The sequence below is a fragment of the Amblyomma mixtum genome, chromosome 6 (genome assembly GCF_055824585.1).
Source record: "Amblyomma mixtum isolate Tamu chromosome 6, ASM5582458v1, whole genome shotgun sequence".
Classification (NCBI taxonomy): Eukaryota; Metazoa; Arthropoda; class Arachnida; order Ixodida; family Ixodidae; genus Amblyomma; species Amblyomma mixtum.
In genome coordinates this window covers 52,685,933-52,712,688 of record NC_143017.1, presented here as the reverse complement: position 1 = coordinate 52,712,688, position 26,756 = coordinate 52,685,933, and the positions used below count along the sequence as shown (strand labels likewise).

The window sequence follows — 26,756 nt, the reverse complement described above, 5'->3', positions numbered from 1 at the left end:
CAAACTCAGAGTTTCAGGGACTGTCGCGCCACTTGCGGTGGTCAGACAAACTGCTCAGCGCTGCCCAAACACGATCATAGTGGAGGAGTAAAGGTTGCACATGGAGGAAGCAAAGACTTTGCTTTCCTCCATGAATTGCTGGACGGCAGTGCTAACTGAGAGCCCAGCTCATAGGCGGCGCGACCATCTGATAGCCTCCGCGATGTGGACATTGGGGCTAGTCAGGTTTCGAAGCGGAGTTTCCCAAGTCACATGATTAAAGAACTCTGAGAAGTACATCATGTAGCCATCGCTGTGAGACAAAATGAGACAGAAGGAGACCTCCGGACTCAATTGGTGGCCAGCAGGAAATGATTGTCGTCTCGCATGGTCTCCCGGCGCCAGTAACAGATGGCTATGCACCGGCGCATGCATTTTTATTACATTTGCGAGTTGGTATGCTTGCAAAACGTGCCAGATTTCGGAAGTCGTTAAACCGATGCCTCATGACGATACCGCTTCATTGCGAGCTCGTTTAGGTCATTTGTCATCGGTGGCGGAATAGGACGGGCCATCCACACAGGCCAGCTGAGATACTTAGCTGGAGAACCGTAATATCTGGCATACAGTCCGATGACTCTACATGTTTAAACCCGAAAGCTTCCCATTTTCGGATTAGGCGCGCTCTACATAGCACATTTTTTCCTCATGACTGAATACGTGTGAAATGCCCAATGCAATGATATCATGAAATTTTGTTGCACTTGCGCAAGGTCTCTGTTGCCATAATGTGGCTGATTGGCTGCACGCGTGCTCACTGGCACTCGATTTAGAAGACCATGTACCTACACACAAGTGTGGTAGTACGTGGTAGGACCATGGAAAGCGATCCCTTGTCAAGGGATCGCTATTCTTATCTCATTGGTTTCGCTGAAGCTATATGCGGATGTCTGCACCCAGTGTGGAAAGAAGCAGCAAAGATACCGAAGAAAACGACGAATGTTCTTTCTACTAAGAAACGACCAATATGTTTTGCTCTGAGAAGACTAATCACACTAATCATAGCATGCACATACATTGTTTGCCATTGCGGACTGCGCGCCTGGTGAGGAAAACTCAGCAAAATTAACACTTTTTTGCATCCAAACTTGAGGTCTGCACACCTATGCACTGGATGTTAACTGTATACCAGAAATTATGGTACTCCCTGTATAGTTAGCGTCACAGTGGAACGAAGCGCAGCTTAATAAGCCGTATCGGTCCCTTGAACGTCTTGATGAGCTCGCATTCTCAGAAGAGATTTTGCGAAAGGCATTAATGGCGCGCTTTCGTTACGAGTGGCTTCAACGCCAAACACACTGTCTTGGACTACCCCACAACGGCCCCTCGTGGAGCTCTGCAACTGGAGGCAGCCGATTGCTACGACTTGGAACTTCCAGTGACCCATCCCGGCCCACTCGTATGGGACACTTCTCCTGAATTCACCTGGGCCAGTAAAAGGGTAGCTGCAGCCTGGGCGTCTGCTGTAGACACGTGGGGAATCACCCCTTTTTTATTTGAATCCCCTCGAGAAAGGAACGACCTCTACGCACCAAAATCACGACCATTGTGGTTGACTGGCCTAAAACACGCGACACGTCACCGCCAACTGATCATCTTACCTTATCCCAAACAGCGCCCTGGCTCCGGTTAAACTCGAAGACATTTTCTCGAAACCCGAGCTTCACCCGCGTAAGTTGCACCTTTAGCACGCTGAAACTCAAATAACAACAACGTCGCAACCGCTACTGCGGCATGGAGTGAATACGAGCAAAATAATTCAGGGGGCACTTTGGCTCTCTAAAGTGCTGCAAGGCAAAAGCGTTTCCTGGCGCACTGTTTTTTTATTTACTTTTTATTTTTCATATTTTGTTTTTGTTTTATTTTTGCTCCTTTTCTTATCTTTATTGTTTTATTTTTATTTTACGATCTTATTTTTATTTTGTTTTTATTTTTGTTTATTCTCTTATTTTTATTTCTTGTTTTTCCTTTTCTTGACTTTATTCCTTTTATTTTATTTATGAAACCCATGCATTCACTAGATGCGCCTTTATTCATGCTCTAACCTTGAGCCTTCGTGGCGGAGTGGTAGCGTCTCCGCTTCAAATGCCAAAGGCCCTGGTTCGATTCCCACCCTCGGCGCAGTTTCTTTTTAAGCAGTGACGCCGAAAGGCGGACGAATCTGCCGACGCGTCCGTCGACACGGCTGCCGACGCGTCTGCTAGCGACAGTATGAGGCATTAAAGGCTTTCGCCTTAATACCAAAAATATCTCTAAATACGAACAGGAATTCTACACATCACAGTGGGAGAAGCACTGTGTGAGCTTCGACCGGCGAACCTCCACATACAGTCTATGGCAAACTTTCAAAGACATGGGCGGTGAGCGGAAAACCTCTTTCACTGCCTCCCAACTCGTTGAAGCACAAATCACAACGAGCTTCTTCCCTCAGGCATGCGAACTTGGATCCGCACCACTTCCTTCGGATCCCATCTACCAATGTCTGCCAGTCGACCCTACCCTACTTGATGAGCGTGAATTCACCCACGCGAGGTAGACTGGGCTCTCCAAGCACGTAGCGCTTCGGGTAAAAGACAGCTTGCACTAGACCTTTATCATCGATGCCAGCGACTCCTTAAAAAAACTCTTAGAGAGATCGACGATACCTGACGTTCCGGTATCTTACACGCGTAGCTAAAACACTCAGTTAAAAGGCCCATCCCTAAACCGGACAAAGACCGTGCGACATCCCCAATTTTCGGTCAATAGCTCTTTCCACCATATTATGGAAGTTAATCCAATGTATGGTACTTAACTGGCTCAACATCTGCGTCGAAGACCAGCACCTCTACATGCGCTCAAGCCAAACTGTATTCCGTCCCAACATGGGCACCCATGACAGACTCTGGCTCCTACGCCGACTCGTGGACGACAGCCGAAAAGGAAGTCACAACTATTCCGCAAACATATTCATCCCATGCGACCAGCGCGAAGCATTTGATAACGTCACCCATCAAGTCATCCTGGAAGAACTCCATTCTGGCCACCAAAGGGCTCACCGCGACAACTTTGCATGTAGTTTCCTGAAAAAATCGAACATTCGAGATCCGCACCAACCAGACCGCTCATCACACCTTTCTCAACAAGACCGGAGTCCCTCAGGGGTCAATCCTCTCACTCACCCTGTTCCATCTTGTCATAAGCCGCATAGCCATCTGCCTCCAACGCGACACAGGCTGCAGATGTTGACGGCATTACCCTGTGGATTGAGGGAGACTACACCCGAGCCCTGAAATAGCGACAACAGAAATACAAGCTGCACTCCATGCACTCGAATCCGTTCTTAGGGTACCGCATTGCCACCCTCTCCAGAACACTCAATTCCTACTCATAGGGTGCAGATCCCGCAAACGAGACAAACTCTTTTTTGGAGACCATCAACTTCAAATGTCCTTTAAAGGTTGCATAAAAAAAATCTTAGATAATCATCAGTGATCGTTTGAATGCTTTACCAGCAAAATATGAGGGAAGTCAACACTCACGAAAACTTACAAGCATAGGGGATATTTTTATTTTTTAATTTATGGTGTTCATCAATGCGAAATTAACCGGGTAATTATTTTAAAAATATTGATTAGAAAGCAGAAGAAAACCAACTACATGAGTCCGATGGGATCCGAACCCATGACCTCCGAATTTCGCTTAAGGCCAAATGTTCGTTATTTCCCAAATTATATCCGAGGTTAACACAAGAAAGGTCATTATATCCGAAGTGGCATATTGAGGATCGTTATATCCGAGGTAGCACACTAAATTCGTATAGGTAATATACTAAGTTCGTTCGCAGCCCGGTGGGGAGATTGCAACCTGCCACTGGTTACTGACAGACGGCGGTTGCTTTTCCGCTTTCACAGACCCTTCGTATGGTCGCGCATTAAATACTCGGTGCCGACTTCAATGAGAAAGGCAATGTCAACCCTTGAATCCACGTATTAAATTGCCAAATAGGCTACTGAGCCCGAGTTCCCGGGTCCGAACCCGGCCGCGGCGGCCGCGTTTCGATGGCGGCAAAACGCATAAGGCGCCCATGTGCTGCGCGATGTCAGTGCACGTTAAAGATCCCCGGGTGGTGGAAATTATTCCGGAGACTTCCACTACGACACCTCCTTCTCTCTTTCCTCTTTCACTCCCTTCTGTATTCCTTCTTTTGCGGCGCGGTTCAGGTGTCCACATCGAGATATGTGAGACAATTACTCCGCCATTTCTTTTACTCAAAAACCAATTTTCAATTTTCGCTCTGCGGAAGTTGATATGTAACATAGGTAACAAGCGAGGGTACGCCTGAACCGCATCATCTATATGTTCGGCAGGTCTGTTCCTGTATATCGGCCTACCAGAGAACTGCAACCTTACGCCGGAGCAACTCACCAGGTTGCAAGTACTCTACAACAAGCTTCTCCGAACGATTACCGGCCACCCGCCTCACCCGACCCTTCATAACTTCGCTAGCTCAATGAAATTAAACCCCTCATAAACATCACTACGAATATGACCTTCGCAGAAACCATGCAGCCTACCGACTCCTCACCCCCACCCGCCTCTTTCGCGCCACCTCAGAGCATCCCTGCAAACTAACTTTATGAAGCTTCTTCCCAGCTTAGTGGTCTCTTCTAATTTTATCAAACGGCTCATATTATTTGGTTTCATGAAGGAAGTTTATGACTCAGTGCGTTGTCTGGCAGTTCGCTTTTCTTATGAGTACTTATTCTCTGTTTCAAGAAAAACTTTATACAAAGGATTGATATCTATGCTCTTTCCGCCTCCATTTCATCGCTCTCTCTACTCTAATTGTATTGGTCATGAAGTGCTGAGACGAGTACGTTAAATGCCAATTTCGCATTGTACTATAACGTTCTTCTCTAAGCTTCACACCAAACTTCTACCAGCTAAAATGTGGCTTCACAAAAAAATTTTTTTTTTCATTTTCGCCTATGTGATGCACCTGAAATCATCCAACACTGCTTTATTGGCTGCAAAGACGCGATGTTATTTTGGGACATTCTACAAAAGACATTGAAGAAAGACTGTTTTGACTTCTCACAGTGTGCGTTACCTAATGACCATCCAACATGACCACCAGCCCTTCGTCATGATTTTCCTGCTCGGACTGCGCAGCCTGTGCAAAACACGCATGTTGTACAGGCATGCTGAGCCTGTCGTCTCCTCCAGCAGAAATTTCGACCAGATGGTGCGCCAGCAGAAAGACACCGCCGAAAAAAGTGATTATCAACCGGACTGGTTCCCGTTATTGATGTCTTGTCTTTCCTTGCCATCGTTTTAGTCAAGTTGTGTTAAGACGTGTGTTTTAGTTGTGTGGTGTTGTGTTTCCATTCAACTTGCTCGGGTAATGGCTGATTAATTTGTATATAATGTATATAGCTCTTTCCTTCATATAAACACGTGCAATAAATACCATGCTGAAAAAAAGAAAAAGTGCGGTGATGGCTCCGGGCTCTAATCAAGTGGCCAGCGAAGCTGATCTGTTCACGCTGGCCTGAGTTCGAAACCCATTTCAGGAGAAAATTTTTTTAACACATTTCATTTTTCTTTCTTTCCTGATGATGTAAAGGTGTCGTGGGTTTTCGGACCGTCTGCCTCATTTCTGCCTCAAGAGCTTACTGCTTTTGCATTGAAAAGTGAGTGCAGCAGAAGCTGAGGACAAGGCAGTGTACCTGGGATTATGTACTCAGCACGATCAGTGATACTTCATTGGAGGCTTTTGCCTTTCTCCACGGATTTTGAAGGCAAAATTTGATGAAAGCAGAATTTTCACGAAGTTTTCAAGCTGCTTCAGGGTAAAAGGGTTTGAAATGGGACATTTTTCGTCAAATGGAAGGAATTTCCGGTTGCAGCATGGAACATCACAGCGCATGATGACGGAAGCGATGAAAGTGCCGCTGGCCCGTTGCAGAAACCAGAACATGAGACTTATTGGAAACGCTTGAGATAATGACTTGTTACGGTCACAAATGTCGTGTCCTGACATCTCATGAAGAAATATCCGCAGTCTAGTAACAGCTAGAGTAAGATGACGACAGTTTGCGAGGTAAATGAAACTTGACGAATGTTGCATCATTTCAATTGGCGTTCACCATGCGCGTGTCTAAAGTAGTAGAGCAACGCCTCAAAACGTACAACTGCATCATTTACTCCAACGACCTCGCTGCCTAATCACGCTTCTGCATTCTAAACTTGGTTAAACTGTCTTGAGACTGTAACTCGTGCTCACTTGCCAGATAGCTAGATCTGGCCTACAATCTGAATGATACTGACGTTTTTCGGTACGTTCTGTGGTTGTTGTTTTTTTTCCTTTTTCGGCTTGAACAAAGAACTCCAACTCCTAAATATAACAATTCCGTATCGATTTCATTCTATTTTTCAATATCCCGGCCTCTGCCATTCGCTGGAGCGGCACCAATCCCCTACTATCTTTAAGCTTCAGGCAACAAAGAGTTCCCGCGGGGTGTGTCATCGCATCAGCTAGTCACAAAATCGGGAAATGAAAAGGTGAATTGCTATAGGTTTCAGCCTCAAGAGCAGCGCAAAGGAGATGGACTAAGAACATACACACCACAGGCGCTAACTTTCTACTGAAAGATTCTCAGCCGACTAAGGCGAGCCTGACATCCGCCTGTTAGTCCCGTCCTGTCACTCTCGCTTAGGTTGTCTGGAATCTTTCAGTCGGCAAGTTAGCTCCTGTGGTGCGCATACCTGTTCTTAATCCGTCGCCTTGGTTTGCGCTACCCCTCATGCCATGGATCACTGATACCAACTTACCGAAGTTAAAAAAAATTAAAATTGGTTTTCAGGAGAGGAAATTACGCAGTAACAGTCTCACATATCTCGGGGGACACCTAAACCGCGCTGTAAGGGAAGGGATAAAGGAGGGAGTGAGAGAAGAAAGAGAGAAAGATGTGCCGAGTGGAGGCACGGCCTCTTGAGGCAAAGCAGTAAGCGAGGTTGCATCAAGCGGCCGTAGAGAAGGTCTCGGGAATAATTTCGTACACCTGGAGATCTTTAACGTGCACTGACATCGCGCAACAAACGGGTGCCTTTTGTATTTCGCCTCCATCGAAACGCGGCCGCCACGGTCGGGTTCGAACCCGTGTACTCTAGCTCAGTAGACGAGCGCGTGCGGGTAGCCGCCTTCTGACCCACCTCCACATCAATTACACAACCCAAATGGAGAAGCGGGTATCCCTGCCCGAGGCTTGGTGTTTCGCCCTGCAGGCTCGCCCCCTCTCGAATAATGTGGCAAAGGATGCCCATGATGGCCGCCGCCTCGCGCGAGCGGAGGCCATTTCCGGGCAGTATGGCGCTTGACTGGGGGTATTTTACACGGACGCTGCCGGTCGACATCATGGGGGTTGGTACACGGCTGCCGCCGTCCATCAAAACACCCCAGTTCAGGGCCTCACCTTCCGTGCCCCCAACATTACATTCGCAGAGGAAGTTGCTATCGCACTTGCAGTCGCGGACCCAGCGTCCCGAGTCATGATCACCGACTCAAAGGGAGCTTGCCGAAATTTTGAACAGGGACAAATTCCAGATCGTGCATTCCAAATTTTACTTAGATGTGAGTACCGGGGTTTCCCAACCCGGCGCACCATCATCTGGGCCCCAGCACATGCGGGGATGGAAGGAAATAAGGTAGCGGACGCTACCGCCCGCGTGCTTAACCACCGGGCATCGCCTCTCCCGCTGCCTGATCCGGCTACTGATTTCAATCCGGCTATGACTTTTCGGGAGATCTCTCTCCTGCATCAAACCGCTCACGGCCGATACCCAACCCCCTGTAAAGGTCTCAAGAAGGCGGGGGAGCGTTGGCTTCTTCACCTCTAAACCAACACGGTGCTGTGCCCGGCAGTGCTTAAACATTTCAATTCAGCCTTTTCGGGCGAGTGTCCGCACTGTGGTGAAGTGTTGGCGGACACGTATCACATGGTGTGGGCATGCCCTGCCAATCCTGCTTTCCCACCCCACCCGAGAGGACTGGGAGGCTGCCCTGCTCGGCTGCTCAACTCTGACCAACGAGCCCTGGTGACAAGAGCCCGGGCCGCCCCGGAAGCCGCACGGGTGCCGGACTAGGGATCCTTCCGAGTCATCCCTACTAGTGAGGCCGGGCCCTTCAGGCCCGGTCCAAGCAATACCTCTTTTCTAAATAGTAGAAATAAATGTTTTGCACCACAACCCTAAGCACTGGACCACCGCGGCGGGTAATTCGGTGGTTAAGGCGCTCGTCTACTGAGCCATAGTACCCGGGCTCAGTAGACGAGCGTTCCTTATTACCAACCACACGCAGTTGAAGGCGTTTAACATTCGTTCCGCAGAAAGGGTAATTGAAAGTATAACGTGAAGGATGCATGCACGGCAGTGGTGGCATGTGTCGTGCCTAAAAACTTACCCTCTTAGCTCAGTTGTGCCGGTGATGTCGTGAGTATATATAGCCCATCATTCACAAGTGCGATTCTCGATTTACAACGTGAGCCTTGCAGAGGACTTTTAGTGAACATCATCATATGTCGTTAGCCAAACATCTCGCGTTAGCGCATGTTACGTCCAAGGGCGTCCGCAGAATTTTTTGCAGGGGGGGGCCCCGTTGGTGCCACGGGGGGGGGGGGGGGGGGGGGGGGGGGGGGTATGTTCGTAGCAAAAAGGCGCTATTTGCGGAGTAAATTTATTTATTTATATATAAATAAAAATTAAACAAAATGCACACATGAAAGAAAAATTACAAACAGCAAATTAAAGCGCGGCTAGGAGAGGTACATTGGAGTTTATCAACGAAGAAACAACTAAAATTAATAAAAAATGCAAAAAGATGCTATATCACTTCGTGGAGAAGAGTGCTCAGTCTTCCTGCATACGGGTTCTCGACTCACCCGGATTGATGACCAGCACACAGCACAATATGTTCGCAAACACGCAACTACAGTCACTCAGTCAGTCTTCCTTGAACAGCAACTGTAGGCGCCTCGGATTTTTCTGGGCGAATTGCGTAATTACACGTGTGATAAATTCACTTCTGTGCTTCATTACACGCTCTCGGTGCACACTCATCATACACATTGATTGGAAAAACTGTTGAACGCGTACGTTGAAAACAAAAGATGACTATATATACAACGAAAACTTATTTACAAGATAAATGCACGCTCGCAGCTTCATACACCTCGCTCCATCTTGCTTGCGCATCCGCACAGTCGAGCAACCCCACACACACTGCTCGCCGCTCGTCGTTTTCTCGTCCGCTGTCTTGGTTGTTCTCAGCTTCGCTGACAACCGGCCACTAAAAACACCCAAGCACAAACACAGAGGCGCGCACACGTGCGAGGGCTTACTTGCCGCAGTATCCCCGAATGCGCACTTTGGGGGTGAAAGGAACGCCGCGCAACTTCCGAGGGGAAGGGACACTCGCCACTCCGGTCGGAAAATTTGTTTTTGTGTTTTTATGGGGTTCAGAGCCCCAAAACGACTCAGGCTATGAGGGATGGAGTAGTACAGAGTTCCGGGTAATGTCGACCACCTGGGTCTCTTTACCATGCACTGACACGCACAGTACATGGGCGCTGTTGTGATTTGAGGCCCAGCCAGAGGTGACAGGCGAGCCAGGCAGGCGCCATCGGGCTGCGTTGACCAAAGGCGCTGGTTTTCGCAGAAGACGCAAAGAACGCTGGTGTGGGGGCGCCTCGGGAGACTGCGTCGCCGTGAACAAAAGCAGCTAATCCCCTTTGCCGGAGATTCTGAAAGCGGCGCTTCTACCGAACTGCGCTATCCGTGGATCGGAGGAGACAGCGAGCGGCGGCGGCGCCAACTCATCGCCCGCTTGCCCCTGAGCAGCCCGACAAAGCGGGGGTGGACACGGCTGATTTGTCCTTCCCTCCTTAAGAATTCATCGGTGACCGGCGTAACGATAGGCGAAAACAAGATGTCCCGTGCACTGTCTGCCTCCGTGTCGCTATCTCTCTAGAGATCAAAGAAACAGACACCCATCTCAAGGCGGCTCGAAACACATGCTCGCCGGTGCCGCTGTATGTCTGGAACAGGTCGCCCTTCAGTAGAGCTAACGATGGCGTGGTTTGAAAACGGCGGAACGACGCACGCCCGGACGCGGCATTTCGCAGATGTGACCATGCGGGGCTGCTTTTACCCTTTTGACTGAGCGCACCAGCGCCCCTGGCGTGCGGCCATCACTCACGGTTCGAGTGAGTGATTTTCCAGGGGGGTGCAACCGCCCCCCCTTGCCCCCCCCTCCGGACGCCCATGGTTACGTCATGTTACGGTACGAGAAGCGGGCGCTAGAGGGAAATGTGCCACCCCCTATCGTGCAATCACCTTGGCACCAAGCAAGCAGGGCTATGTCAGCTGCGAATGGGCACCGACAAGGTTCATTGTTGGCATCCGCGGCGGTGAGTCCTGGCTATCGTTGCCACGAAAAAAACTTGAGCTTTTTCTTAGCTTCAGTGCATTACACACGACAGAGAACCCAGCATGAACCCTGCAAAGTGGCTATCCTACAGTTACTGTTGTAAAATCTTCCCGCTACTTTTCCCCTCCGCCGAAGCATATCAGTGATGATTGTGATGATGATGATGTCCTCGGGCTGAATGGCACATACCCACGGCGGGGGATTGGCGACAGCGACGGCTGGTCAGTCTTCCTTCTCCTCTATACAATCCATGAGACCTTCTCAAAAATGGTAGGCTTTTAACGTAGTTAAACCGAGTAGACGTGCGAAACCATGTACTCACTCTTCGCCTCTTCTTTCTGACATCTACATGTGCACGCAACAGCATTCCTCGCTTTTCATCTTCACACCCTCTCTCCACTCGGCGGCAGCTGCCGCGACGCTCTCCTCCCACTGGCTACAGCTGGTGCGACGCTCCTCCTAACTTACCCGAGCTTCCTCACATTGGATACAGCTTGCGCGACGCTCCTCCGAACTAACCCGAGCTTACCTGAGCTACTCCGAGGCTTGGACAAGATTTTTCGTTTGGTTTCACCTCGTTAAGTAGTGCTTTCGCATTAAAAGATGTCGAAGTGCGCCACCATATCGGACGCCGGGATGTGTTCGTAGAACAGGAACAAGTTGACCATTATGCTTCACCACGCTCTCCAACGCTTTGGTTCCGGCTGGTTGGTTCATTACTACCACCAATGAAATAAAGCGGCGCTAAAGGCAAGAAGGGCAAGTAAAAGCAACAGCTCTCGCCTGCAGTGTGTTTACTTCGCTAGCCCTCGTCTTATTTAGCGTTATTTTAGATCATTGAACAGACTCACCAGGTCACATGACCCTACCGGCCATATTCTCATGTGCACCCTCTTCCCCGTTCAACTTGAATAGCATTCCACAGCTGCGGACAGCACGGGAACACGGTTGTACTATACATATCACTTCAGCAGCGACCATGTTGAACGAATGAACGAACTTTACTCGGAGAGTGTAGCGTGTCGTCTCTCAGGTGGTGCTTTCAGCCAGTGTCTCAGTACAAAAGCAGGCACTGCTCCAGTGTACCCGGTACAGCTGCCGGTGCTCGTGGCTCACACACACAGCGGACTCACCCATGGCTCCCGAGAGATCGTCGGACACCTTGGCGAGGACCATGGAGAAGGCCTGGTCCCTGTCGCCCTCCAGCGTCTTGTTGAGCACCCCTTGCCAGAACTGCGCGCTGTCGGCCAGCATGGCGCCGGCATCGGGCAGCCCGGCGGCGCGCACGCTGGCGACGAGCATCAGCGCCATCGACAGCAGCAGGAGCAGCATGGTGACACGTCCCTTGTTCATCATGGTGCCACAACGTATAACACTGAAGAGGCAGAAAAAGAAATGGGAATGCATTTATTTATTTGTTTGTCCGTTCTTTTGTTTATTTGTTTGTTTGTTTGTTTGTTTGATTGATTGATTGATTGATTGATTGATTGATTGTGTTATTGTTTGTTTGTTTGTTTGTTTATTTGTTTGTTTGTTTGTTTGTTTGTTTGTTTGTTTGTTTGTTTGTTTGTTTGTTTGTTTGTTTGTTTGTTTGTTTGTTTGTTTGTTTGTTTGTTTGTTTGTTACCTACCACTTGTCGACCGCCCCTTCCTCTCCTCCCCTCCACTTATACGGCAGAATGGGGAGACGCCGGACGGTGAATGACTCAGCAAAAGTGAAAATGACTAAGCAAAAATGACTCGGAAAGCAGCAAGCCTACGTGCAAATTAGACAGCTGTCCTCTCACACATTGCTCGGGGAGAGCAACCTACTTGTCACAAACCTCATCGGTGACTGTAAAGCCCCTGAATAAACTAAAAGTAACGACATCTCGTCCCTCCTCCTCCTCCTATGCCGGCGCTCCTTCTCTCGGCTCCTCCCGGGCGCCGACGGTGGCGGCACCTAGGCCGGGTGAAGCTAGCAGACGCTCCCAACGCTCGCCCTTTGGCGCGCAGTAGACCGCGCGTGCGTTTTCTGCCTTGACTTCGCTAAAAATGAGATCATTGCATGGGAGATTAAAAAATTAGTTACTCAAATAACTGTCCCCAGCAGTGCTGGATTCATCTGCGAACAATTTGATTAGGTGCAAGCGGCGGAGATGGCTTGCACGGCCGAGAATATCCTCAGAGTGTTGTTTCTCAACACTCGCGCTTTGGTGAGGAGCGTACCGCGCGCTCGAATCAATTGTTTGCATTTTCTGCTTTCGACTCAGCCGCAGTGCGATCATGGCATGGGAGAATAAAAAATTTATAGGTATACTCAAACAACTCTCCCGACCTATGTTGCACTGCTTTATCGGAACTTTTTGTACTGCGATCGCTTTGATTTCGGTGCACACGGTTGAAATAAATAGCATGCGCAAGCGAGCTCGCGGAACAGCACTGAACATCCTCGGAATATTGTTTTTCGACCGGCGTCTTTTGCCCAATCATAATCAAAAATTAACTCCGCCAACAGGAAGTGGTACAACATACGACTAGACGTGCGGCCTAGGCTTTGTATGAATGGATGGCGGTGTAATGCTGCCATAATATATTCCTCTCTCAAAAGCGCATTTGCTCGTGCAATCAGCTCTGCGTAGGCGCCTACTCGTCTCAGTTTTAGATCTTTTTTTTTTAGTGCAGGAAAGCTTAGCGGTTATTTCGGAGTTACTATATATCTCGAACACCTCGCAGGCTAACGTTAAAAGGAACCGACTGACGATAGTCTCTTACTGTTTGTTTGCAAATACCTAGGTGAATACGATGCTCTAGTTGCGAATTGTTTCGGTTGAGTAACAGCAATCAAAAAAGACCTTGAACTGCTGCATCGCCCGCAGCTACAGCGCTGCACGACTCACTAAAATGTTGTTTGTTTAACTGATTGTCATCTTGGTTCGGCATACGCAATAATGGCGTATAAGAGGACATTGTCTTCAATCGTTTAACTGCCAGCCATAATGCGCAGCAGTTTGGACTGCCGCAGTTCATTCATTGCTTCCGGTCGAAGCAGAGCGAAAAAAATTGAGCTGAAAAACAAGAACTCGAACTCATTCAGTCCTATTCGAAGCAAAACGTTGTTCGCTTAGGAAGAGTCTTCACGCGAAAATTGAAAACGCAAAAAAAAAATTATGTAGCTATGTTTGACGGAGGTCCTCGCATGCATTCTCAGGTATTATCCACGCGGATATCGAGTATTCAAGCGATAGTTCGGTTACTATGCCTAGGCTCAACAACGACCTATTTTGGAATGAACACTGCCAGAACAAATACGGTCAGCATTGCGCGCAGCGTGAACAGCGGGGGCTTCAACAGCGAGAACCGCCCCTTTGGTATAGAGTTCGTGAGCGAAGGAGTCCAACCGCAACAAAACAAATATGTCCGGCTATGCGCGCAACATGAAAGCTAGACCTGCACCGCGAGCAGCGTAAACAGCAGAGTAACCAGAGTTCAAAACAACATGAAGCGCAAGTCTTGAGTCAAGCCCGCGAACGACTCCGACTTCAACCACGAATACGCCACGTAATGCGCGCTACATCAAAGTTACGCCTGCAGAGCCTAGCAGAGCCAGCAGCGTGAACGGCAGGGATGAGACAACGAAAAGCAAGGCTTTCGTAGCCCGCGAGCTAACGAATCCATCTACAATCTACAACCATGCCAAACGGCATTAACTGCGCAGAAAGACTGCAGTCGCTCGCGCTTCACACCAAATCCTCCGAAAAAAAACGCCACTGACAACTGAAGAGTGGCACTCGCATCGTAAAGACGGGGATCCAGCTCATTATCAATGCTTTCCCGGCCGATCCTATCCAGCCAAACCTTTCGGCGAGCCGCATTGCTTTTTGTGGACGTAATGACGAAAAACCTTTCCCACTGCCTCCTCGGCTGTTCCACCCGCAAGCGCAACAAAAGCTCGGCGTCGCAGCAGCGCGTAGACGCCATCAAAGCTGGGGAAACGCTCCCGCCAAAACTGTGTTGCACAAGGAAACGAAGCCCCGGCAATGGCGCCGGCGTCTGCTGCGGAGCCAAAAAGCGCGCGCTAACATGTGACCACGGCGCCTCAGCCAATGAGAAGCTCGATTACCCGGCGGCGCGCTAGGAGAGGAGGAGTGTCGGAAAGTTCAAAGCTTTTCGCTACTTTTGCTTCATTGAGGGGTTTTAGGTGACTGCGTTTGAAACAGCCACCTGCCGGTGCAGTGGCGCATCACTTAACTGCTGCTGCCACTACGCCGGGAGTTGAATGAGGACTCGCCGCGATCTATCAGTGATTCACATTTTGCGTAGTTCATTGGTCTGAAGTGGAATAGAATCAGAACATGAATAGTTTAGGGAGTGAAAGATGAATGTATCTCGTTTCCACCGCATCAATCCATTTGATCACCCCTAAATTTTTTTGCTTGCTCTCCTCTTCTCGCTACGCGTAGTAGAAAAAAAAGAGCGAGGAGTGTGTGCGTGTGTGTACGGGGAAGGGGGGAGGGGGATGCCGCCAGTAAGATGGATTGCAGGTGATCTCCCGATGGTTTATTGGGGTGTAACATCCCGAAGCGACTCAGGCTATCAGAGACGCCGTAGTGAAGGGCTCCAGAAATTTCGACCACCTGCAGGGTTCTTTAACGTGCACTGACGTCACACAGTACACGGGCCTCTAGAATTTCGCTTAGTGGTTTCTCGAGTGAGATATGCTCTTGTGCAGCTGTTTCTTTGTGTGCTGTAAATACAGAAAACTGCCAGCGAACGGACAGCGCCCTTTTCAGGAATGCTAGAAAGGCCACGCCCGCATTTTATCCGCCTCGCCCCGAGCAAATGTCTATGGAAAAGGTGATGTTAGAGAACTAAATAAAGAGAGAGAGAAAATCAAAATCACCCTAATTCAGTAAAAAAAAACGCATAAAAAAAACTCGACCATTATTTTCGACGCGGGCCTTAAATGCCTTTTTTATTTTATTTTTCTCCCTGAAGACATGAATATAAATAGGACCCTTTTTCCGATTCTCACACTCAGAACAGATTCCTTACGTAGTGGATTAAACCCGATATCTACCCGGAGCTGTTTAATGTAGGGTAAAAAAGTCCTACTTATAATCATCTCCCAAGAGAAAAAAAGAAAAGGAAAAACTAAAATAATGAGCGAATCTGAACCGTCCAACTGCTCCGTTTTCTTTACATTCGTCGAATAAGACCATTGTATAATACGGCATATTTACATTCAGTTCGTGCCAAAATCGGGCCACCTCGGGCCCAGCAAAAGTTCCTTTGATCTGATGCTGAGCAGCAGATACACCTCAGCCTCTGGGCCGCTATGTTCTTTACTGAATTCGGATGAATTTAATTTGACTTCTATTTTTTTTTTTTTTTTGTCGATAGGGCATATAATGAGAAGGCAACGTACCCGATGGTCGTTAAGGGTAATGGACTGGAATTCCAACAAAAGGGTTCGAATCCGGCCGCGGAGGCAGCGTTTCGATGGAGGCGATGTACCGATATGTCCTGGTGCCTACATTAACCTAGTTCAGCCCTTCCAGGACCGCCTCATGCTTCACGTTGTAGAGCGCAGAAATGCCTTCATGAAGTTCCATACGCTGGAATCCCCCGCAGTTGAGCTAGGGAGTAAAGGTACGCCCCAGGGATCGGTGATGTCTCCCCTACTCTTCAACGTGGCTATGACAGAGCTTCCCGAGCAATTGGCAAAGCTCGAGGGATTAGAATTTAGTATAAATGCGGATGATATCACCCTTTGGGTCAACCGGGGAAGTGATTCGACCGTCAAAAACCTACTCCAGGCTGCCACCGACATCATAGTCGAGTATACGCGGCCGAGAGAGGCCTAGCGTGCTTGCCGCAGAAATCAGAATTATTTATATATAATCCGAAGCACTTAAGGTGCAAGCCACCGTCGGCGATCAAAATTAAAGTGGCGGGTAAGGAGGTACCAATAGTCTAGCAAATAAGAATATTGGACCTAATTCTCCAGTCACACGGATATAATGGCTAGACTATCGGAAGTCTGAAGAATCACGTGATGCAGACCCTGACCCTAATTAGGCGCGTGACCAGCAGGGACCGAGGGTTAAAGGAAAAAAAAAGACAAATTGATTAAACTGGCACAGCCGGGTGAGATACGCAACGCCTTATCTAGATTTGGAAGCAGTGGATAAAGAAAAGAATGAGTCTCTAATGAGAAAGTGCGCAAAAAGAGCGCTGGATCTGCCCATGTGCACATTCACAGAGAGACTGATGGCTCTAGGGTACACAGCACATGGCCAGAATTTCCGCAGGCGGTACGAACCTTTCAAATTGAGAGACGTAGCACCACGAGGAGAGCAAGAGCCATTTTGACCTAAGTTGGAATAAAACTGGATAGGGGTGGCACTCAAAAGGGAGAGGGAGATAGGAAAGTCACACAAAATCTGGTGATTCCCCTCCTGCCAGAAAACATGCGCTCGGAATATAACAAACACCGGAGGCAAAAACGAGTCGAAGCATTAGAAATTAGATTCGGCAAAATTTCGGAACATGAGGTGGCCTATGTAGACGCGGCGGGAAGTGGTGGCGGTTTTACGGTGGCAACGATCGTAAGCGGCCGGAGCAATCCCGTGACAGCTGCCACTTTGCGCGGGCGGAGCATAAAAGTTGCCGAGAAAAGTGCGATCACGTTAGCTTGCTTTGGAACGGAAGCGAAGTTTGTCATCAGTGACATCAAAATTGCCACACAAAATTTTAGCAAGGGAAGGATCTCGCCCTTAGAGGCCACAATCCTAGGCCAGAGAAAGTTGGATAGGAAAATTCAAATAATTTGGACCCCAGCGCACGAAGCCGTCCCCGGCAACGAGGCGGCCCACGAGCTGGCTCGAGATCTCTACCGCCGAGCCGCTACAGGACCCCTCGATGAACGAGGGAGCGGAGAGCGCATGCTAAAATATGGGGAGATCACGCAGCATTATAGATTGAAACATAGACTGGTACCCCCGCTAGACCCGAAATTAGACAGCACACAAGCAGTCGCTTGGAGGCGACTGCAAACTTATCCGCACCCGGTTATGGCGAACCACACGTTCCCCGAGGCCAGGAACGATAAATGTAATCTTTGTGGCGCGAGAGGGACCCTCGACCACGTAATACAGGAATGCCCGTACTCTCGCGGGGGGACGCACGATACAGACAGTCTCTCACCTGGGAGACCCTGCTGCGCAGCTCGGACCCTGAGCTCCACCTCCTGCTCGCCGCTGAAGAGGCTGCTGATACCCAAGACCTCCCAGCCTGCATCTGAGGCGGCGGCACCCGCCCCCTGACCAGCGTGTAGGGGGGTGGGTAGATCACCTTATTCGTTGCAGATTAAAGTTTATTCCATCCTTCCATCGATGGAGGCGACACGCAAAAGGCGCCCTTTTGCTGTCCACAGTGGTGCTTTGCGATGTCAGCGGACGTCTAAGATCCCCAGGTGGTCGAAATTGTTCCGGAGCCCTCCACTATGGCACCACTTTCTCTCTTTCTTCTTTCACTCCGCCGCCGCGGTGGCTCAGTGGTTATGGTGCTCGGTTGCTGACCCAAAAGACGCGGGTTCGATCCCGGCCGCGGCGGCTAGAATTTCTTTGGAGGAGAAATTCTAGGGGCCCGTGTACTGTGCGATGTCAGTGCACGTTAAAGAACCCCAGGTGGTCGAAATTTCCGGAGCCCTTCACTACGGCGTCTCTCATAGCCTCCGTCGCTTTGGGACGTTAAACCCCATAAACCAACCAACCATTCTTTCACTCCCACCTTCCTCCCTTCCCCTAGGGAGCGGTTCAGGCGTCCACCGAGATATGTTAGACAGATACTACGTCATCTGCTTTCCTCAAAAACCAATTTGCCAGTGTAGGCTATATAAGCTTTTTCGTCATCTTCAGATAGTTTCCAGGGAACATGGCGTAGCCTAAACTGCAACGTTACTCTAAACTGTGCTGAAAAATTTCGCAAGACACAAACCTCGCAGATAATGATTTATTTTTTTTTATTTATTTATGCATGCTGCGATCTTGTACACAAGATCATAGCAGGTGGGAAACAGTGTGTTAAGATACAAAAATACAGACACATACGAACAGAACAGAATTGCACATAGAAAATCAGCAAGAAAATACCGCGGCAAAGTCATCAACAACCATTTCAAGCGCTCTTCAAACAAATGCAGTGATGTCTGCCTGACAACATCATTGGTGAGGTTATTCCAATCAGTGATGGTCCTTGGAAAAAAAAATATTTAAAACAATTAACTCGCGAATTTAATGGCGTTATGGAAAGAGAATGGCGATTTCTAGTTTGATACCCCGAGGAATAAGTAAGGATATTAGAGGTGTCAACTTTGAAATTATTGCTAATTAACTGATAGAAAAATTTTAAGCGATATATGCGATTTATGTTAGGACTAGAGGGTAAGCCACTTTTTTTTAGGAGATCACTGACTGATGCTCGCCCGTAAGTGTTATATATAAACCTTACTGCTTTCTTTTGGATTCTTTCAAGTTTATTTATGTTTACCTTTGAGGACGGGTCCCATATAATGTGTGCACATTCTAAGATTGGTCTAATAATAGTGTTGTAGGCAAAGAGGCGTGTACCAGAGCTTTCGGAGAGCGTTTGCTGGAACATATCGACTTGTTTGGTCCAAGAGAGGTTATCAGAAATCCATAGGCCTAGTTACTTATATTCTGTAACTTCATGAAGAAAATTATTATTAGCAGTGTAGTGATATACAAGAGGGTTCTTTTTAACTGTTATTCTCATAAATACGGTTTTTTTTTTTCAAAATTAATTGACATTTGCCTCTTCTCACACCAAAAAACTATTTTTGCAAAATCATTATTCAGCCTAATTTGGTCGCCAGTCGAACTTATTTTCTCATAAAGCACACAGTCGGTTTGGTTTGGTTGGTTTAACGTCCCAAAGCGACTCAGGCTATGAGGAACGTCGTAGTGGAGGGCTCCGGAAAGTTTGACCACCATTGGGTTCTTTAACGTGCACTGACATCGCACAGTACACGGGCCTCTAGAATATCTCCTCCAAAGAAATTCAACCGACACGGCCGGGATCGAGCCCGCGTCTTTAGGGTCAGCAGCCGAGCACCATAACCACTGATCCACCGCGGCGGCACAGCACACAGTCGTCCTCATATACCTTAATACCTACTGTCCTGTCAGTAACAATATCATCAATAAATAATAAAAACAGTAGGGAGCCGAGGACGGATCCCTGGGGAACGCCAGAATCGACAGGAACGTGATTGGAGCGGGTTTTATTTAGTTCGACAAACTGATGGCAATCAGATAGGTAGGATCGTATCCATGTTAATATCTGTTTATTATTGATAACAAAACTGAGTTTATGAAGTAATTTTTTGTGCGAAACCGTATCGAAAGCTTTTCTAAAGTCCATGAAGATAACATCTGTTTGTTTTCCTTCGTTGACCGCTGTTGCAGAATCATAGATCGTCTCGATCAGCTGAGTGCATGTTGAATACCCTCATCTGAACCCATGTTGAACATCTGCCAGTACATTATGCTTGTCGAGGAAATTAGTTAGATGCTTATGAATGATATGTTCTAATAATTTTCACGTTGTCGAAGTTAATGAAACAGGGCGATAATTTTCAATACACATCCTCTCTCCACTTTTATACGAAGGCTTAATTCTAGCAGTTTTCCAATCACACGGTAAAACGCCTTCTTTAAAAGATCGAGTGAATAGGACGCACTAATACTTGGAACACCACTCTGCATACTGTTTAAGAAAGGCATTCGGAATATCGTCTGGTCCAGGTGATTTCTTAACATCCAGTTTTAACATTAGATTTAGAACACCCTCTTCTTAAATTATAACATCAGGCACGGAAGGAAGGGACATACTAAAAGGTGGGAGACGCCCGTCATCTTCTGTGAAAACATTCTTAAAGATGTTATTAAATGCTGAAGAAACCTGGACGTTGTCATTTGCATATTTGCATATAACGAGAAACTGGTGCAATTGACTGCCAAAATTTTTCAAGTGAAGTTTTTATGAAAGCCGGAAGTTGCGTATTGTAGCATTTTTCTTTATCTTTTACAATGCACTGTTTTAATCTCTCTGAAACTTCATAAATTTTTGCCTCTAAATTGGCTGAGCTTGACTTTTTTATTCTTTTCTTCAGTCGGTTTAGCTTGCGCTGCAATTGCAAAGTTTCTCGCGTAATCCAAGAATTGTGATTGTCGGACTTCTTGCATATCACTGCTACAAAACGCTGAATGCAGTCACAATGTTTTTGAAACAAGCCACGGGTCATCCACGCTACAAGTGCTGTGCATAAAACTATAATAATGAAGATCTAAAACATCAATGATCGATTCATTGTCAGCACGGGCGAAATTCGGAAAGTGTCGAATATCACCCTTTCCGTCCCTTAATATATATTCTACTAACAGAATTGCTGCTTGATGACCAGAAATTCCGGCCACTACACTTTACTTCAGCCAAGACAGCGACAGAGGAACCGGGAGGCCTATAGATAGCTCCAAGGATATATCGGAAATTGTTAGCGTATACTTTACAAAAGACAGCTTAAACTGTAGCGACATCAGGCAGTTTTAAAATCTGAAATGAGCTTTTGAACAGTATAGCCACTCCGCCACCTCTTCTGTCGCGGTCTTTCAGGAAGACTTTATAGTTTCTTGGCACAAACTCAGAATCAAATATTTCTTCATCTAACCACTTCCAAACGCTTAGTACATACTTCCGGGAGAGTATATGTAATAGGGGCATGTGTATATTAACTTTAAGTATTCAATTTGGGCCACTGCTCACGTTGTGACATGTAGATCTGCTTAGGACAGGATGTGACCGCTGATCTCGATCATGAGAGGGAAACAACTAGAAGATTAAGAATGGGGTGGAGCGCATATGGCAGGTTCTCTCACGTCCTGAATGGCAGTTTACCTATATCCCTCAAGAGAACAATATACAACAGCTGCATCTTACCGGTGCTTACCTCTGGGGCCAGAAACATGAACACTAACGAAAGGGTTCAGCGTAAGGACAACGTTAACCTTAAGAGACAGAAAGAGGGCACAGCCGTTAAGGGATCAAAAACGAGTTAATGAAATCCTATTCAAAATCAAGAGGAATAAATGGAGTTCGGCAGGGCATCCAATGCGAAGGCAAGATGAGCGATGGTCCTTGAGGGTAACAGACGGGATTCCAAGGGAAGGCAAGTGTAGCTGGGGGCGGTAAATAGTTAGGTGGGCAGATGAGATTAAGAAGTTTGCGGGGATAGGGTGGCCGCAGCTGGCACAGGACAGGATTAATTGGAGACATATGGGAGAGCCTTTGGCCCGCAGTGGGCGTATACAGGCTGCTGCTGCTGCTGCTGATGAATTGGTAACAATGAGTCATAGTGCATGGCCTCCTGTATTACTCCGCTGACTAATCATAATAATAAATCAGCTCTTTAATATCTTCCTTATCAAAAAAGCCAGAAGCATCAAAATTCTAGACTTTATAATTTCGTCTCATGATAAGCTTCTTGTTTAGTTAACAAGCAAAGGTTTAAGATGGGCCTACTTTTTGTCACGGAGGAATTCTGTTCTGCGGTCCTGTATTGGACGGAACTCCACTGAAGTCTTAGTTGTATTTGACTTTAGTAACTCGTCTTTTGCTTCAACAATCGTCTTTTGCTTCAAAGAAACCAGAATCTTGGAAGTTATTTTCCGAATAACCCCTTTTGAACACCGAATTTGAGCTCAGAAATTATCGCCCTATTTTTACCTCCCGTAATCCGGAAAAAATAAAACTCCAAAACGAAAGGACACAAATATAAGTAGCCTCAGATATTGAATCTGCTCTGGCTTCTCCTACACCGGCAAAGTGGCAGGAACACAGATTGGTGTGTAATGCTGCTTCTCCGCATTACAAAAATGTTGCGACGTTCAGATGCTGATAGACATCAATGCGCCCAGAAACAAGCATAGTTTCAGAGCACAATCTACACAAACAGCTTCGACTACTTCGGGACGACTCCAGAGTTCAAAGTTTGTTCATTCTGCATTTTCCCCACCTAAAGAGAGAGAGAGAGAGAATCAATTTTATGGAACTCTTCTCACCTTGAAATTGTTGCGGCTGCTTCAGTCAGGTGCGGGGTTGAGGCACGTCCCTCGGGGTGTGATCGGGACGAGTGTGACACACGCTGTCTTCTATACGTGCTGCCCCAGAGCACGTGGCGTGCAACAAGAGCATGCGGCATGCTTCGCTGAGCCTGAAATCGTTGTGCGTGAGGCGGATGCGCCTTCCTCTTCAAGGACGTCCACGCTCGTTCTGTTTCGTCTCTTTTCTTCTTTCATACAGAGTTCATGGCATATCCTTGATGACTGTTTCTGAGTCGGTCGCAAGTTCTTTCATTGTTCTCACTAATCAGCACCGACGCTCCTATCGCAGTTTGTTGGCAACGTCTCGCACATCACGGTTCAGTGGTTTCTGACGCATCCACTGCGATCCCGAATGGTACTTTATACTGAAGTACTTTTGCTTGCCATTGCGCATATTTTTCTTTATTCTCACTTGTAAACCGTCGAAAGAAAAATCGTTGTTAGGAATGGGTTGGCAGCGACTGTCCCTAATGCTTATATAGACCCAAAATAAATTAAATTTTGAACTCATTCGACTTATTCCACATTAAAGACACACGCACGAAGACGATCGAGTCTGGCCGAAGGACCTATCGAAGTGCACAACACTTCTTTGCTTCATGATGGTTCGCAAGCTCGAATGTAAAGAAGAGTGCAGAAAGCAAACAATTTATATATATATATATATGGGCGTGTTCAGATAAGAACGGTAATCGAGGTCCCATGACCATTTTTTGTTTTCAATGAAATTTTTATATATGATGGGCAAATGTGTCCACACAAAGGAATGAACCTTAGTTTTGCAAGAAGCTTCGTAGTTTTCTCGGAAAAAAATCGCATGTCACAAGAGGTGGAGAATGTCGTTTTTGGCACTTCGCAATGTTGCAAGTTTGAAGCCTCATTCCATCCACAAAAAATTTTTTCCGCGCATCAGCATTTTTTCAGAAGTTCTTTACAACTTGTACAATTTGAGAAAATAAAAAATGTTTTCTTGCTCTTTCAACCTTCTGAGTAAAAAAATTGCGAACTTCGCTTCCGGAGCTATGCGGCGAAAAAAAGACACTTTTCAGGGCAGCCTTAGGGCAAGATGCCTAAAGATCTCCCCACTGAATATTTTTCTCAGTATTTTTCAGCTGTTTTTACTCACCTCAGACAAGTTCTGTTGCTCTAGACTTGACAGATAGTTTTCAGTACAGTCTCAAAATTGGCCGAAGTTCAAAAACGCCAAAAAAGTGACAACTTTGACTTGGGTTTAAAAAAAAACAACATCATCGAATTTTGTTAAAATTTGCCTGAATAATCCTCAATACATGATACATTTTAGGCACTAGAAAAGTGTTGCATTATATTGTTTTAAAATACAAAAATAAACACAAAACTGAGTCCATGTTTTTGTTATATAGAATTGCTTATTACTGCCTCTTAGAAATAGTAGCTGTCAGAAATTTGATTTAGCACTCATTGAAAGTGGTTACATTTTATTTACCCGAATATCCGAACCATTCTCAATGCTTATAGAACTTCTATTCGCTTGTAAGCGGCGCTCTTAATGCGTTAAAATCGGAATAAATTCGCTATTTTGCCTGATGTCCTAAGAATTGGCTGGTGGCGGTCAAACGTTGTTCGTATTCTCTAATTTATTCGTCGTACGGTCTACTGGTATATATAATCGATTCTTTAAAGATATTAGATCCTTTCTCGAGTCTTAGAAAAATTTCTATATATAAAAGTTAATATTAACGCGTTTCTCGAGTCGGCGTTTTCGAACCTGCGTCTATTTACCTCTGTGTTCAATGGTTCTACAAGGCACTGTCAGGAGACAAAACGTCGTCTCCTGAGGGTAACGATTTATCTGCAAGGTTTTTAATCATGGGGAGTTTTAATCAGGAGGCAATTTAAAAATTTGATGCCGCTTCATGTGCACATTGCAATTCAGAAAATCGTAACAAGAAATGAACGGCGGCAGTTGATTTTGGTTTTGCGCACAGTATATTGTCCAGCACGAAGCACTAGCCAGATCACAGTCCCTTCCATTCCAGGCACTTTCTTTGCCAGTTTCCATTGTTCCTTCTTCACTTCGCGAAAGTCTGCAAGCTCCCTCTGTGGCAGCTCCAGAATGGTGATGTTCTTTAGTGTTTCTTGAATTGCGTCTACGAAGCCTCTGGCTGTGTGTATGGCCTCACTTACAGGCTTCCGCAAGTTGTGTTGTGATGCTCGATGGTGTGATGCTGCGTCATGTTTCCTCAGGAATTGTGCCACTATCCACATGATGGCATTTTCACTTTGGAAAATCTTGAAATGAGCAGCAAGGATGATGCGTTGATTGCTACATGGGAATACGGTGAGCTAGTTAAAAAAATTCTGACCACTTCATCGTTTATTAGAGAATTTCTAAGAGTGGCCATGAAATGCATTCCCTATAACTACATTATATCTGTGCAAGCAAGAGCAATACACGAAAAAGCACACAGCTGCAAGAGAGGTGCAATTCTTTTACATTTTGATTTCGACAAAAAATGAACAGTTGTGCTTCCAGACTGAGTACAAGCGTACCATTGGCAGAAAAAGCAGGTAACCGTGTTTACCTGCGTTGTCATGTCAAGAAAATCGACTGGTAAGTACGCCGTTAATTTCGACGATATGTCTCATGATTCCGATCATGCATGCTTGGCTCTGTCGAAAATCAAAGCACATCTCGAATAAAACGCGCCAATCTACACCAAGATAATATATTTGAGTGACGGGGCTCCCGCTGACTTCAGGAATAAATACCAGTTTCATGAGCTGCAGCGCAGTGAATGTCAATGGACGATATTGATGTTATCGGCCTCTGGACACTGCAAAAATGCTTGCGACGGTGCTGGTGGGCCAGTGAAACATCGAGCATCACAACACAACTTTCGGAAGCCTGTAAGTGAGGCCATACACACAGCCAGAGGCTTCGTAGACGCAATTCAAGAAACACTAAAGAACATCACCATTCTGGAGCTGCCACAGAGGGAGCTTGCAGACTTTCGCGAAGTGAAGAAGGAACAATGGAAACTGGCAAAGAAAGTGCCTGGAGTTCAGACGCTCCACCTGTGGAAGTACGCTCAGTCAACTTAAGGCAGTGCATCCTACGTGGCCTCCACCACTGCTTCTGAATGGAAGACGCTGTGATCTGGCTAGTGCTTCCTGCTGGACAATATACTGTGCGCAAAACCGAAATCAACTGCCGCCGTTGATTTCTTGTTACGATTTTCTGAATTGCAATGTGCACATGAAGTGGCATCAAATTTTTAAATTGCCTCCTGATTAAAACTCCCCATGATTAAAAACCTTGCGGATAAATCGCTCCCCTCAGGAGACGACGTTTTGTCTCCTGACAGTGCCTTGTAGAACCATTGAACACGGAGGTAAATAGACGCAGGTTCGGAAACGCCGAATTGAGAAACGCATTAGTATTAACTTTTATATGTATAAATTTTTCTAAGAACCGAGAAATGATCTAATATCTTTAAAGAATCGATTATATATACCAATAGACCGTACGACGAATAAATTAGAGAATACAAACAACGTTTGACCACCACCAGCCAATTCTTATGACATCAGGCAAAATACCGAATTTATTCCGATTTTAACGCATTAAGAGCGCCGCTAACAAGCGAATAGAAGTTCTATAAGCATTGAGAATGGTTCGGATATTGGGGTAAATAAAATGTAACCCCTTTCAATGAGTGCTAAATCAAATTTCTGACAGCTACTACTTCTAAGAGGCAGTAATAAGAAATTCTATATAACAAAAACATGGACTCAGTTTTGTGTTTATTTTTGTATTTTAAAACAATATAATGCAACACTTTTCTAGTGCCTAAAAGTTATCATGTATTGAGGATTATTCAGGCAAATTTTAACAAAATTCGATGATGATGTTTTTTTTTAAACCCAAGTCAAAGTTGTCACTTTTTTGGCGTTTTTGAAATTCGGCCAATTTTGAGACTGTACTGAAAACTATCTGTCAAGTCTAGAGCAACAGAACTTGCCTGAGGTGAGTAAAAACAGCTGAAAAATACTGAGAAAAATATTCAGTGGGGAGATCTTTAGGCATCTTGCCCTAAGGCTGCC

The 26,756-nt window shown here is 46.6% G+C and overlaps 1 protein-coding gene and 1 pseudogene across 1 annotated transcript in view; one reads left to right on the top strand and one right to left on the bottom strand.

The window, feature by feature from the left end:
* Positions 1-11,878, bottom strand: part of LOC149339127 (uncharacterized) — a 40,051-nt gene extending 28,173 nt beyond the window's left edge. Inside the window, exon 1 of the mRNA XM_089547953.1 lies at positions 11,641-11,878. Within this exon, the coding sequence (XP_089404079.1) occupies positions 11,641-11,863 (223 nt within the window). The 5' untranslated portion in view covers positions 11,864-11,878. The remainder of the gene's footprint in view (positions 1-11,640) is intronic.
* A 13,006-nt stretch (positions 11,879-24,884) lies between these two features.
* Positions 24,885-25,808, top strand: LOC149339126 (uncharacterized; annotated as a pseudogene).
* The last annotated feature ends 948 nt before the right edge of the window (positions 25,809-26,756 follow it).